This window comes from Puma concolor, unplaced genomic scaffold (assembly GCF_028749965.1).
Source record: "Puma concolor isolate L17-30 unplaced genomic scaffold, mPumCon1.1.hap2 unalloc_scaffold_30, whole genome shotgun sequence".
In the NCBI taxonomy this organism is placed as follows: Eukaryota; Metazoa; Chordata; class Mammalia; order Carnivora; family Felidae; genus Puma; species Puma concolor.
This window is the reverse complement of record NW_028240237.1, coordinates 456093-470569: the sequence shown is the minus strand read 5'-3', so window position 1 is coordinate 470569 and position 14477 is coordinate 456093. Positions and strand designations below refer to the sequence as shown.

The 14477-nt window shown below is 50.1% G+C and overlaps 1 protein-coding gene across 8 annotated transcripts in view; it reads right to left on the bottom strand.

Moving 5' to 3' along the window:
• Positions 1 to 1131: 1131 nt before the first annotated feature.
• Positions 1132 to 14477, bottom strand: part of LOC147571320 (pleckstrin homology domain-containing family M member 1-like) — a 29679-nt gene continuing 16333 nt past the window's right edge. For 4 of the 8 annotated variants that reach the window (XM_086696446.1, XM_086696445.1, XM_086696447.1 and 1 more), the window contains 2 exons: positions 12146 to 12557; positions 1132 to 1651 (listed from right to left, as the gene is read on the bottom strand). In XM_086696446.1, the coding sequence (XP_086552572.1) occupies positions 1373 to 1651; positions 12146 to 12557 (691 nt within the window). In that variant the 3' untranslated portion in view covers positions 1132 to 1372. Of the gene's footprint in view, positions 1652 to 3775; positions 4013 to 5927; positions 6057 to 12145; positions 12558 to 14477 lie in introns of those variants that run through there. The other 4 variants (XM_086696444.1, XM_086696449.1, XM_086696450.1 and 1 more) reach the window with 4 other exon arrangements.

Below are 14477 nucleotides of genomic sequence, written 5' to 3'. Positions count from 1 at the left end.
ATCACGTCCCTTTGCCCCAAACCCTGCAATGACTGCCATCTCCCTCGGAGGGAAAGCTAACGTCCCTTCTGTGGCCCGCGAGGCCCTCCGTCACTCCGCCCTCATCTCTAACCACCCCCTTCCCATCTCCTTGGTTTCCTGGGCACGTGCCCATGGCAGGATCTTTGCATCTGTTCCCCTGCTGGAGCCACACAGGTCGGCCCGTGCCTTCCTGCCTCTCTCCCTGCACATCTCCTCAAATGTCACCTTATCTTGTGAGGGCTTCCTTGGCCACCCATATGAAATAGTATGCTCCCCTGCCGTGGCACTCCCCAAGTTCTCCATAGCAATTATTATCACCAGTCCATACTATACATTTACTTGTTAATTCTCTTCTTCCCTGCCTCTTGCACTAGGATATAGGAAGTCTGTGAAGACAGGGACGTTGCTTTGCTTCCTGCTGTGTCCCCAGCACCCAGAACAGCCTGGCACAGCACAGATACTTAATAAATACCCGCTGAATGACCGTGTGCCTGGACACCACACACCCCTCTATGCTCCCTGGTTCCTAGGGCTCTGCCAGCAACTGGGGGGTCCAAAGGACGCACAGTTCTCTCTTCCGCAGCCTGAACTAGCCTTGGAGATTTCAGATAATTGTATAGGGTCTTCCTACCCTTCAGGGAACCTGACGGCCTAGGCATGAGGCACACTTTCTCTGGCATGGTTACACGGACTACAAGAAAAACCTAAAAGAAGCCAGTGTGGAGACCAGGGCTCTCCTGAGCTAGGAACCTGGCCGGAATCGTCTGCTGGGTCACGGCAAACAGAAAATGAAGTGAGAAAGAGACCGGCTCCAGGGCAGACTTTTCTGTTTGTGGGGGTTGTGGAGAAATTCGCTTATGGTTACTGAACGCTTTTTAGAATTGCACAGGGTGCGGAACTCGAGCTGGCCTCATTGTAAACAGCGCACAGAGGACGGCTAACAGATGGCAGAGCTGATACAACCCCACCAGAGCTGTTAAACAAACCATCGAAGACAGAGGTCTCGGGAAGGGGCACTGAAACGCCTTCCGGAGGCAGGGTTTGCTCTGAGCTACAGGCAGAACCCAGAGTCGTGCATAGTCACACGACCTCGGGGGGGGGGGGGGGAAGTTTCAGTATTTCAATATATGAAACAGGTTTGGGGGCATGATACTGTGGAGCTCTCATGAGAAAATATAGCACTTTTCCTGAAATGCTTCCCTGAATTACTCAGCAAGGGTGTTCCTGATTACATTTTGGGAAGAGGTTTTGCTCGTGAGAATACACTACCCAACCGGTAATGGAAAAGAGGGCTCTGGCACTGCTCTCCGAAAGGCACTGTCCCCGCGGCAAGGTCACTGGAACCCTGCGGTCACCTACCCATCTGCCTGCGGTGCACCACCCTGAAGTTCTGGTGCTCCTGGGCCGCCGCTGCCCTGCTTGGCCGGCCTCCTGGGGAAGGCACGCAGGCTTGGTCTAAGGCCCCCGTGGAGTGGCTTTTCCTTGGCCCTTGAGAAAAATGCTGGAGGAGCCCAGGCCTGGACTCCGGAGTCCCTCCGGAAGAAGCCACGGAGTGTTCTGAAGGGCTCTCTGTGGGCGGCTCCTGGGGAGGCCGGTAGAAGTCATCCTCTGAAATCCAGCTCCTGCTCTTCTAGTGGGAAGGGAGGGAAGACATAGGTGGTGGTTGAAGGTTTTTGTGTGTTTGTTTTGTTTTACAGACATCTTGATGGAGACACAATTCACTGATCATCAAAGGAACCATTTAGAGCGCACGACTGAATAGTTTCAGTGTATTCACGGAGTTGTGCAACCAGCACCACGAAGTTCAGAACATTTTCATTCCTCCAGAAAGAAACCCCGTGCTCGGGAGCGGTCAGTTCCCATTTCCCCTCAACCGCTCCAGTTCTAGGCCACCACTAATCTACTTTCTGTTTCTAGAGATCTGTCCATTCTGTTTACATAAACAGAATCTTCATTTATGGTTTGTCTTTTTATTCATTTGTATGTATATTTATTTTGGGGTGTATGGGGGGGAGACAGCATGAGCAGGGGAGGGGGACAGACAGGCAGAGAAAGAGAGAGACAGAATCCTAAGCAGGCTCTACACTCAGTGTGGAGCCTGACGTGGGGCTCAGTCTCACGAACCTGGGATCACGACCGGAGCCAAAATCAAGAGTTGAACGCTCAACTGAGCCACCAAGGTGCCCCAATATAAAAGGAATCTTATAAATGTGGTCTTTGTGTCTGCCTTCTCTCTGAACATCAGGTTTTCTAGGTCCATCCATGTTGTGGCAGGCATCGGTATTTCTTTATTACTAACTAGTATTCCAAGGTATGGATGTAGCACATTTGGTCTGTCCGTTCATCAGCTGATGGGCATCTGGGTTGTCTCTGCTTTGGGGCAATTATGAATAATGCTGCCACGAACATTCACGTAACCATTTCTTTTTTTTCTTTTTTTTTGTTGGGCAGACTGGAGGGCCTTTTATTCGCGAGGATCGGGGGTGGGGTCCTAGGTGTGGAGAGACAATATATACTGAGGAATGTCGGGGTCTCAGTGCATCCAAAACGTGGATTAAGGTGCTGGGGTCCTGAAACTTGGCGGGTCGGAGGACAGGTCAATAAATACCCAAACTGCTGAGGCGGGCGGAGCCTGCTGTGGCCCCCAGAGCTACATACGTGAGGAGGGCGCGCGAGTCCCCGAAAAAGCGGGGCTGGCGAAAGCAAAATGTTCTCGAGAAGGCGGGCGGGGCTCGCACTAGACGTTCGCCGCGGGAAGAGAACATTCCCGGGATAGTAGGGCCTCATGCACAGGGATTTGTGGTCTGCGAGCCGATAGGCGGGGGGCGTGTGGAGGGTGAAAAACTGATGGCGGAGCCCTGGCCCTGCTGTCTCCTCTAGATCCCAGTTTGCCCATCCACGGCGGGGCCTCAGCCAGGCCGGAGTTAGTAGGTGGTTGGTCTGCCATTCTCCCCAGCAGCAACTGCAGCATTCCTGGTTGCAAGCCTCCCTGGAGCCCCCTGCTCCTCCCTCCCCGGCCGCCAGGGGGCGGGCCCGGATCGCAGGGCTGGAGCTCGGGCTGAGACCCACGCTGGGAGGCGGTGTGAACGGGGAGGCGGTAGGAATGGCTTCTGCGCCGTGCCCAGGTCACCCAACCCTCCAGCTTGGGGTCCTAGGGTTCAGGGGGCGAAGGCGGCTCCCGGGTGGCGCCAGACCGGGGCGAGATGGTGGGCGCAGGCCACCAACCCTGTGCAGCCCAAGGCGGCGGCAGCAGCCAGAGCAACGGCGAACAGGAGCAGGGAACGCGCCTCCGATAGGTCAGGCTGGCAGGGAGCAGCAGGTGGCGGCGGTGCATGGGGCCTGGCCCCACCAGCGGGCCTTGGCCCAGAGCCACGGCCGGGGGGCCATATGGGAAGGTGCATCCGTGGCCCAGGGACTGGGGACCCCCGTGACAGCTGCATCTCCCCCGGCCTGCAGCAGCTCCATCCGCTCCTGCAGCTGCCGGACGCGCGCCTCCACGTCTCGGTTCCGGGCCTCGGCCTCACGGAGCTGACCAACTTGACCATGGCCCTCCCCTCTTCTCCAGTCCCTGGGCGTCCTCAGGAGAAGGCCTGCCTCACCAAAAGGCCCTGTTTGGTTTGTCTCTGTCTCCACGTAACCATTTCTGTGTGGACCTATGTTTTCCGTTCCGTTGGGTACATGTCTATGAGTGCAACTGATGGGCCATTCGGTAACTATGTCTAACTTTCTGAGGAATTTCCAAACTCTTTCCCTAAGTGACTACACCATTTTACATTCCCACCACATATGGGGATTCCAATTTCTCCACATCCTTTCCAACGTTTTTATTATCTGTTTGATTATAGCCATCCTCACATGTGTGAAGTACCGTCTTGTGGTTTGGGTTTGCAATTTCCCCAGTGTCTAAGGACAATGACACCGAGCATCTTTTCACGTGCTCAGTGGACACCAGTAGATCTTCTTTGGAGAAATGTCTATTCGAATTCTTTGCCTATTAAAAAAAATTTTTTAATGTTTATTTATTTTTGAGAGAGACAGCGGGGGGGGGGGGGCAGAGAGAGAGAGGGAGACACAGAATCGGAAGCAGGCTCCGGGCTCTAAGCCGTCAGCACAGAGCCCGACGTGGGGCTCGAATTCACGAACCATGATCTGAACCGAAGTCGGAGGCTTCACCGACTGAGCCACCCCACCCAGGCTCCCCTAAGTCTCCAACTGATTTTGAGTTAATTCTTGTGTATGGTGTGAGGAAGGGGTCTACCTTTATTTTGTCGCAGGTGGACATCCCATCATCCCAGCACAGTTTGTCAGCCCTGCTTATAGGGTTTGAGATGAGGGAGGCATGGGTGAGCAGGACCCAGGACCCCTTCTGTTGCTGAGACTGAAGCTGCTCACCAGTGGGAGAAGTGGGGTGGGTCTGGGGTCACAGAATTGTGGGAAGGGATTTTAGCTTCCCCCCTCCCCCATTTCAAGCACTCCCTGCCTTTCTGTGCCTAAGCATGGATGAGCAGAGTCAAGAAGAAAGCTGGCTGGACTGCCCTAAGTGGCTGTCTACACAGAGGAAGTGACTCACACGAGAGGTGGGTCCAGCCCAGCTATTTTGTTAAGTGTCACCAGCCTCACCCTGAAGTTGCTATTTCCACCCCCTAAATGAGACTGCCCTCTCTGCTCCCGTAGACGCGGAAGGGGAGTAAGGCTTGGGCTGCCCTAGAGGGATTGGTTTGCACAGTTTAATCCATTCAGATGCTTTCTGGCACCTTAAGCCAAGAGTGGAGAACTCTGAGTCGGGAGTATCGGGGCCTCAGGGCTGGGCTCCAGGGCTCCCTCTGAAAACCCTCGGAATTAGCAGGTGCTTCCTTCAGTCAGTGACAGGACAATGTGTCAATCAGGGTGGCTACTTGGGAAGCATTTGCAACACAAGATTCTGAACAAAGCCTGCCTGGGCCATAGAGACCCAGGGGAGCTCCCCGAGGAAAATGGGCAGGAGCCCCACAGAGCCTGGCACACACACCTGGGAAGTCCTGCGGCCTCCCAGCTCACTATTCCTTAAGACTCAGCTCAGGGGCCGTCCATCACCTCCTCTGGGAAGCTTTCCTGACTATTTCCCAGCCTACACTCCTCCCGCTGCCTAGCTGGGTCAGGGACTCCTCGGGGCTCCCACGGCATTCTTTGCCCACCCCACCCAGCACCTACCAAGCTGTATGCAATGGCCACTCTTCTTTCTGCCTGGCACAGAGTTATCACAGGTGAGGGAATAATTCTTGAGTATCAAACGTCTTTGGCATAAAATAACAAGGCTGGGGCAAGGGGACTGGAAGGAAGGAGACAAATGTGAATTGTGAGGTGATAGAAGTTCACTGGTGAGGGCTCCTCTCTCCAAGGAGGTGAGGGAGACGATCGGGAAGTGTTCAGACTCGGTCCAGCGGCCACAGGTCAGCCCCCAGGAAATGATACTCCAGGAAACATCTTTTGTTCTCTTAGACAACAGACAAAACCAGTGGGAACACTGGGTCCTTGGAGCTACTGCACACAGGCCTGGACGGAGCTCTGTAGCTGTGCCCCAGCCAGGGCCCCCGGTCACCAAGCGGAGTGTGGGGGGAGCACCCCACTGTTCCCCCTCCCCCTTCCTACCACCTACCTTCCTACCTTCTGCTCATTCAAGCCCCCACATCTGGCCAGTTCCCTGCCGCTCTAACGGTGGAGGAAACCGCCACAGACCACGGGTCAAAGCCATGGCAGCACCTGCCACGAGGGGCCCGAGACAGAGGAATGCCACTTTCACTGGGTGAAGTCTTAGAATCCAGACTGTCCTCTGGAGTGCAACTGAGAAATCCGTTCACAGCCCCCCGGAGTCCACAAATAGAAGTCCCCTTAGCTCCCCCACTCCCGGCCCCTTTCCTTCCTGGCACTTGTCACCAGTGTAATTATGATGTGGGTAATGACTTGCCTGATCCAGTGTCTGTCCCCAAGGAGCAGGGCCCTTGTCCGTCCTGTTCCATCACCGTACCAAGTATGGTGCTTGGCCCAGAGCAGGGCCTCTGTGGTGAATGAATTTAAAATAATGGTTTTTGTTTCTTTTTTAAAGAAAGACTGAATGGCTCTCATGGTTATACGACTTGACAGTCAGAACCCTCTACTCACCCCCCCACCCCAACCCCACGCCACCAAAGTGTCAAATAAATGGCAGTGACTAAGTGACAGAAGCACAGGAAAATGAGACTCACAGGGGTGACACGCGGGGTGGAGCCGGGGGTCCACCAGGTGGGCTGCACGGGAGTGCCCAGCGACTATCTACTTAGGGGAGGGATGAGTGGGTCCTGTGGGCTCTCAGCCACCTGAGTCCCCTGAGGCCTGCGGGGAGGCGGAGCCCGCCCTGGTCAGACCCACCAGCCCAGCCCATGCACTTGGCGGCCTACTTCTCAGCGTAAACTCCCAAGCTGGCATCTCGAGAGTCTCTGAGAGTTCGAGAGCCGTTAATTACGCCTGCACTCACCCAGGTACGGTGTGCAGAGCTGACCTTACAGAAGGGAACAGACATGCTCTTCCGTATCACGGAGCCGATATTCGAGTCCAGAGGCAGGAAATCAAGTGAAGCAGGCAAATGGGAAAGGGAGTCACTGGGGACGGTGCTTTTGGGACAGGGTGCTGGGGGAAGGCGGAGACAAGGGTGAGGAAAAGGGGCGAGCTGGGAAAGGGTCCGGGCAGATGGAATGGCAAATGGAAACGCCTGGGGCTGAAAGGAGCCTGCGGTGGCAGAAGCTGCCGGAGGCCAGAGGAGCAACGCCCGGTGAGCCGAGGAGCTTGGGTGACAAGTTAAGCTGCCCTGTCCCATCAGCTCTGGGACCCTGGCAAGACAGGATGTCGGAGCTGAGACACAACACGAGTCAGGTCTTGGACGGGAGTGAACTCAGCTTGGTCAACGCCACTCTGTAGCATCCTGCTAGGGCGCGCAGCCCCAGACCCTAGGGGTAGCCCCCTGCTTCCAGCTCAAGCCAGGGGCTGTGGAGTCGTTCTTCTTTACCCTTCAGGGTGTTGACAGTTGTCGGCTCAAAACCTTCAGAGTCCTCTGACATTCTGGGCCCTGAAGACTCTTCAGGATAGTAAAAAATGGAGACTGTGACCTCACTTATACAGCTACATGGCTTATACAGTCACATTCAGTCAGTGGTGCTAGTCGGTCCGATATCTGTATGGACAAAACGTGACTTTTGACTCTTACCTCACACCATACACAAAACTCAGTCCCAAGTGGATCATAAATCTAATTGCAAAAGGTAAAACAACAAAGCTTCTAGATGAAAATACAGGGGTCTTCACAGCTTTGGGTAGAGATCTTAAAAATAGACACAAAATACGTAAACCACAAACAGAGAGGCCAATAAATTGAAGAGCATTAAAACCAAGAATTTCTGCTCCACGAAAAATACCATTAAGAGATTTAAAACACAAGCCATAGGGGCACCTGGGTGGCTCAATCAGTTAAGCATCCAACTCTTGATTTCGGCTCAGGTCATGATCTCACAGTTTGTGAGTTCAAGCCCCAAGTCAGGCTTTGCACTGACAGTGTGGAGACTGCTTGGGATTCTCTCTCTTTCCCTCTCTTTTTCTTTTGTTTTTTAATGTTTATTTATTTTTGAGAGAGAGACAGAGACAGAGTGCAAGTGGGCAAGGGGCAGAGAGAGAGAGATGGAGACACAGAATCCAAAGCAGGCTCCAGGCTCCAAGCTGTCAGCACAGAGCCCGGCGCACGGCTTGAACTCGTGAACCGCGAGATCATGACCTGAGCTTAGCCGACTGAGCCACCCAGGCATTCCTCTCTCCCTCTTTTTCTGCACGCGCATGAGCGTACACACTCTCTCTCAAAATAAATAAATAAACGTTAAAAAAACAGGCAAGCCATAGACTTGAAGAAACGTTTGCTATATGTATATGCGACATATTTTTTTCTCTAATAAAAGACATATCCATAATATGTAAAGAGCCTCTACCAATGAATCAGGAAATACACACAACTCAATTTAAGAATGAAGCAATGACTTAGAGACTTCCAACAGCCAATAAGCAAACGAAAAGGTATCAAGATCGTTAGTCATCAGGGAAATGCAAATTAAAACCACAGTGAGGTCCCACTGCACACCTATTAGAGTGGCCGAAATGAAAAAGACTGATGACCCACTGGCTAGGATAAAGAGCAATGAAAATGCTCACATATTGCCAATGTGAGTACAAGTCAATGCAAGCACTGTTAGAAAACTGCTTGGCAGTATGCACTAAAGGTAAACATACGCCTTCCCAATGACTGGGCGATTCCGCTCCTAGATATAAACCCCCAGAAAAGAGTGCAGAGGGGTTCACAGAAATACAAATGTAAGAACGTTCACATCAGCTTTCATCATAATAGCCCAAACCTGGAAACAACCCAAATGTCTGTTAGCAGGAGAATGGATAGATGCACTGTGATATACTCTTACAATGGAATGCTACAGAACAATGGAAAAGAACAAACTATAGCCTCATGCTATATGCACAGGTGAACCACACAGACATAATGCTCAGTGAAAGAAGCAAAAGAGTATGCATTGTACAGTTCCTTCCATACGAATGAAGTCGAACAATAGGAGAAATTAATCTACGGTGCTAGAAGTCAGAATAGAGGCTTCCTTTAGAGGGGAACAATGGGACAAGGCATGAGAGAGCCTTCTGGTGGGCTGGAAGTGTTCTATGTTTCCATCTGGAGGGTGGCCATAGAGGGTACATCGTATATAAGTACTCACTGAGATGTGTACTAAAGATCACTTTACAGCATTCCTCGAAAACGTTCTAAAGGGGGAAATAATAGTCTTTTTTTCTGGTAAATTTTTAAAAATCTTTATTTTTGAGAGAGAGAGAGAGAGCGCGCGCGCAGGGGAGGGGCAGACAGAAAGGGAGACACAAGAATCGGAAGCAGGCTCCAGGCTCTGAGCCGTCAGCACAGAGCCCGACGCGGGGCTCGAACTCACGAACCACAGATCACGACCTGAGCTGAAGTCGGACGCTTAACCGACTGAGCCACCCAGGCGCCCGGAAATAATAGTCTTTTGAACAAATGGTGCTGGTACCACTGTACATCAATATGCAAAAGAATCGAGCTGGGCCTCGTCCTTATACCACATACAAAAGTCAACTCAAAATGGATCATAGATCTCAATGTAAGAGCTAAAACTATAAAATTTTTAGAAGAACGCATCAATCTTTGTGACCTTGGGCTAGGAAACGGGTATACACGGGACACCAAAAGCACAAATGGCGAAAGAAAAAAATAGGTAGACTGGACTCTATCAACATTGAAAACGTTTATGCTGTAAATGTTACCACCAAGAAAGTGAAACGACAACTCACAGGATGGGAGGAAACAGTTGCTAATTATGTATTTAATAAGGGTATACAACCCAGAATATATAAAGAACTATTATAATTCAATAATAAAAAGACAAATAATCCCATTTTAAAATGGGCCAAGGGGTACCTGGGTAGCTCAGTGGGTTCAGCATCTGACTCTTGGTTTTGGCTCAGGTTGTGACCTCACGTTTCGTGAGTTCAAGCCCTGCATCGGGCTCTGTGCTAGCGGCAAGGAGCCTGCTTGGGACTCTCTCTCCTTCTCTCTCTGCCCCTCCCCTACTCATGCCCGCACTCCCACAAAATAAATAAGTGAAAAATAAACAAAATAAAATAAAAATGGGCCAAGGTTCTGAATAGACATTCCTCCAACGTAGATCTACAAATGGCCAAAAGTCACACAAACAAGATGATGCTTGACATCATTAGTCATTAAAGAAACGCAAATCAAAACCGTAAGTAGATACTGCTCCTGCCGCCTGCTAGCTATAATGACAATTTTTAAAAAGACAGTAAGAACTGTTGGTGAGGATGGAATACATTGCTGGTGGGAATATAAAATGGGGCCGCTGCTTAGGAAAACAGTTTGGTAGTTCCTCAGAAGGTTAAATATAGAGTTACCATGTGACCCAGAGATTTTGCTGCTGGGTATACATCCAAGACAATCAAAAATATACCCACACAAAAACTTGTACATGAATGTTCATGGCTGTGTTATTTATATTAGCCAAAAAAATGGGGGGAAAAAAACAAAAGTCTATCCACTGATGAAGGACAAAATAAAATGTGACGGGTTCATACAAAGGAATCTACAATGAATTATTACTCCCTGAAGCACAGATCAGGCTCCAACAACGATGAATCCTGAAAACAGTATGTTAATTGGAAGAAGCCAGTCACCAAAGGCTGCATATTACAGGATTCCATTTCTGTGAAATGTCCAGAATAGCAAATCTATAGACAAAGGAAATAAGTAGTTGCCAGGGGATGAGGGGAGTGAGGCGGGAGGAGGAGGATGGGACGTCACTGCTAATGGTAAGGGATTTCTTTTCTTTTCTTTCTAAATGTTTTTGTTTATTTTTTGAGAGAGAGATAGAGACAGAGCATCAGCAGGGGAGGAGCAGAGAGAGAGGGAGTCTGAAGCATGCTCCAGGCTCTGAGCTGTCAGCACAGAGCCCGACATGGGGCTCGAACTTGTGAACCACAGATCATGACCTGAGCTGAAGTCAGACCCTCAAACGACTGAGCCACCCAGGCATCCCAAGGGATTTCTTTTATGGGGGATGAAAATATTTTCAAATTCGATTGTAGTGATGGCTGCACAACCTTGTGAATATACGAAAAAAAATGGAATTATACACTTTAATTAGGTGAATTGTATGGTATATGAGTTATATCTCAATAAAGCTATTTAAAAGTGTGTGTGTGTGTGTGTGTGTGTGTGCGCGCGCGCGCGAGCGCGTGTCCTAATCTATTTCACGGCCTTGGCCCCATCCTGAGTTACAGGATCTGGAAGCTACCGGATGAGAGATATGCACGGATGGAGCTGAAAAAGCAAGACTATATCCTAACGTGACCCCAGACAACAGCTGGGATAAACCTGGGGTTCTGTATGTCTGCGTGCACACGTGCATACAACTTCCTACCCTGGCTATTCATCCTAAAGGACAAATGTGAAATGGCAAAGAGCTCAGGTCCACAGCTTTGACAACCGCTTCACTGGGCCGATGGTTCTCAAGCCTCTGACCCATGGCTCTGTGCAGGAGATTCCCAGGGCTGGCTTCCCTCGGGGTTATCAACAAAGGAGACCGGCCCATTCTAGAGCTGCACTGCCCAACAGAAACAGAATTCCAGCCACATGTATCATTTTAAATGTTTTACTAGCCACGTTTTTAAAATGTAAAAAGAGGGGCGCCTGGGTGGCGCAGTCAGTTAGGTGTCCGACTTCAGCCAGGTCACGATCTCGCGGTCCGGGAGTTCGAGCCCCGCGTCGGGCTCTGGGCTGATGGCTCAGAGCCTGGAGCCTGTTTCCGATTCTGTGTCTCCCTCTCTCTCTGCCCCTCCCCCGTTCATGCTCTGTCTCTCTCTGTCCCAAAAATAAGTAAGTGTTGAAAAAAAATTAAAAAAAAAATGTAAAAAGAAACACGTGTAATTAACTTTTATATTTAACCCAACATCAAACATATTTTCATTGTAACACATAATCGATAAATGATTGAGTATTTCACCTTCTTTTTTTTTCAGACGAAGCCTTCAAGATCCAGTGTTTATTTCACAGAGCTTATCTCAGTTTGAGCTAACCACATTTTACACGCTCATTCAACAGCCACGTGTGGCTAGTGGTTACCATAGGGGATGGTGCAGTTCTAACCTGGCTCATATTGCAAGATGAGTATTCTCAAAGTCTGGTATTTTAGCAAATCTGAATTTAATAATAACAAGAGCTGAGGAGGAAACCAAGGCTCAGTGAGGCAAAGGGCCTCGCCCGAGGCCTTGAGCTGATAAGTGGCAGTGGTTATGCGCAGGGTCTATGATCAGATGAGAATTATCTTCTCTACGGGGTCAATGTGAGAGGACAAGAGAGACCCATGGGAAGGGACTGGCACCGTGCCTGGCTCACGTCCGCCGTGACAGATATGAGGGGCTAATGGAGACAAGGCAGAGACCACTCGGGGTGGCTAGCTGGGGAGACCCTGCACCAGCTCTGAGACATTTCCCCAAGACCTCTCCCCGAAAAGCTTGTATCACTCACCGGGCTGGTGGGTGAGGACACCCCAAGGCTCCGTGCAGCTCCGTCATCCTCCACAGACTTCTGCTGGCCGCTCCCCGGGCTGAATGCTCTGGCCGCCGCCTCTCCCACGGGACTGGAAGGCCTCTGGTCTAAAATGCTCACCGAGGGGACAGCTTTGGCAGTGCCCAACTGCAGCAAGCCCAGGGTGCCAGGTGCCTGGGGAGGCGGCTCCTGCTTGCGGTCCCCATCTTGAGTCCCAGAGGATGCTTGGGGCGGGAGGGGCTCTGCGGGCACATCAAAAGGGATGCTGGCCTCCAGGCCGGGGAGGGGGAGTGAGGCCCGCCCCGTGGGAATCTCCATTTCTCCACTCAGTCCGCTCAGTCCATTGGTTGGCACAGAGTTTACCTGGGCTTTGCTGAATTCCGACAATACCCTGGAAGTTTTTAAACAGAGAAACCTGTGTGACAAGCTGTCAGCTAGAATGCCCAAGGCTATTGGGACGGCGGTAAGAAGGCAAAACTGCTGTCTGGGGATTTCCAAAACAAAACATCCTCGTCATCCACCCACCGTGCTCCTCTGCTTACACACAAGCCTTCCTCTGACACGCCTCACAAAGTTTCTCCCCAGCTGGGACTGAGGTAGAGTGGGCGGCCAAGGGAACTGCGGGGCCCGGGATCTCCGGTGCAAGCGCTGGTCCACCAGAGCTGGGCCGTATGTGGGGTCCCAGATGCCTCCTGTTCCCAGGACCTGCTGCCGGAGATCAGTGTACACGGGGTGCAGGAGTGTGCACGCAAGTATACATGGGGTGTGCACCTGCTCACTCTTCCAATGGTACTGCCTCTTCCTGCCCTTCAGTGGTGCTTCAGGGACTACAGGGAGCCAGTGTTACTGTCTTTACATACACACACACACACACGCACGCACATGAAAACTACTCTGGGCCTTCTAAAATGTGCACTGGCTAGTGGCTGCTCCCCTTCTCCTGAGGCTTCTGAGAATCCACATTCTGTTTCTGAACTAGAACTATTTGCTGTCTCCTCCTTTGTTTATGAACCAATAGAGTATGTCACGGGCGAATACAGATTCCTACAACAACAAAGCTACCCGGGGCCCAAGAGATTGCCCATATCTGCCCTAATGGTTTACACTGGGTCAGAAGACGTGCCAAACTCCCCTTAATGTGGGCTCATTTCCATAAGGATTTTAGAACTCAAGTTTCTACCTTAATGTCTTCTGGCTGAGCTGTGTGCTCTTATCTACATCATAACCCCAAACAACATTTCAAGACATGCTAGTCAAACATTGGTGAACAACCCATACATTTATGGGCAACTGATCTGCAGCCCAAGACATTTCAGTGGGGAAAGAATAGTCTTTTCAACAAATGGTGCTGGGATAAGCGAACAGTCCCATGCAAAAGAAGAAAGTTGGACCCCTACCTCATACCATATAAACAATGAACTCAAAATGGATCAAAGACCTAAAAGTAAGAGCTAAAACTATAAAACTCTTAGAAGGAAACAGGTATACATCTTTGGATCAGGCAATGGTTTCTTATATGACAGCCAACAAATAAGTAAACAATAAAAAATAGGTACGCTGGACTTTATCAACACTAAAAGCTTTTGGGCTTCAAAAGGATACTATCAAGAAAGTAAAAAGATAACCCATAGAACAGGAAAAAAATCTGCATATCTTATATCCAAGGATTATCACATATCTGATAAGGGTCTAGTATCCAGAATATAGAGAGCTCTTACAATTCAATAATATTAGAACAAATAATCTGACTGAAAAATGGGCAAAGGTTTACAGAGACACTTCTCTAAAGGTATACAAATGGAAAGTACATGAAAAGATGCTCGATATCATTAGACGGGAGTGAAATACAAATCAAAACCGTAATAAGATACTACTTTATGCCTACCAAGATGCCTATAATAAAAAAGAGAGAGGGGCACCTGGGTGGTTCAATCAGTTAAGCATCCGACTTCGGCTCAGGTCATGATCTCACGGTTCGTGGGTTCGAGCCCTGTGTCGGGCTCTGTGCCGACAGCTTGGAGCCTGGAGACTGCTTCCGATTCTGTGTCTCCCTCTCTTTCTGCCTCTCCCCAACTCATGCTCTGTCTCTCTCTCTCTCTGTCTCTCTCTAAAATAAGAAACATTAAAAATTTTTTAAAAATTAAAAAGACAGAGAATAACAAGTGTTGGCAAAGGTGTAGAGAAAATGGAACTCCTACACGCTGCTGGCGGAAATGTGAAGTGGTGCAGCCTCTGTGGAGAACAGTTTGGTAGTTCCTTAAAAGTTAAACATAGAGTTACCATATGAGTCAGCAATTCAACTCATGGGTAT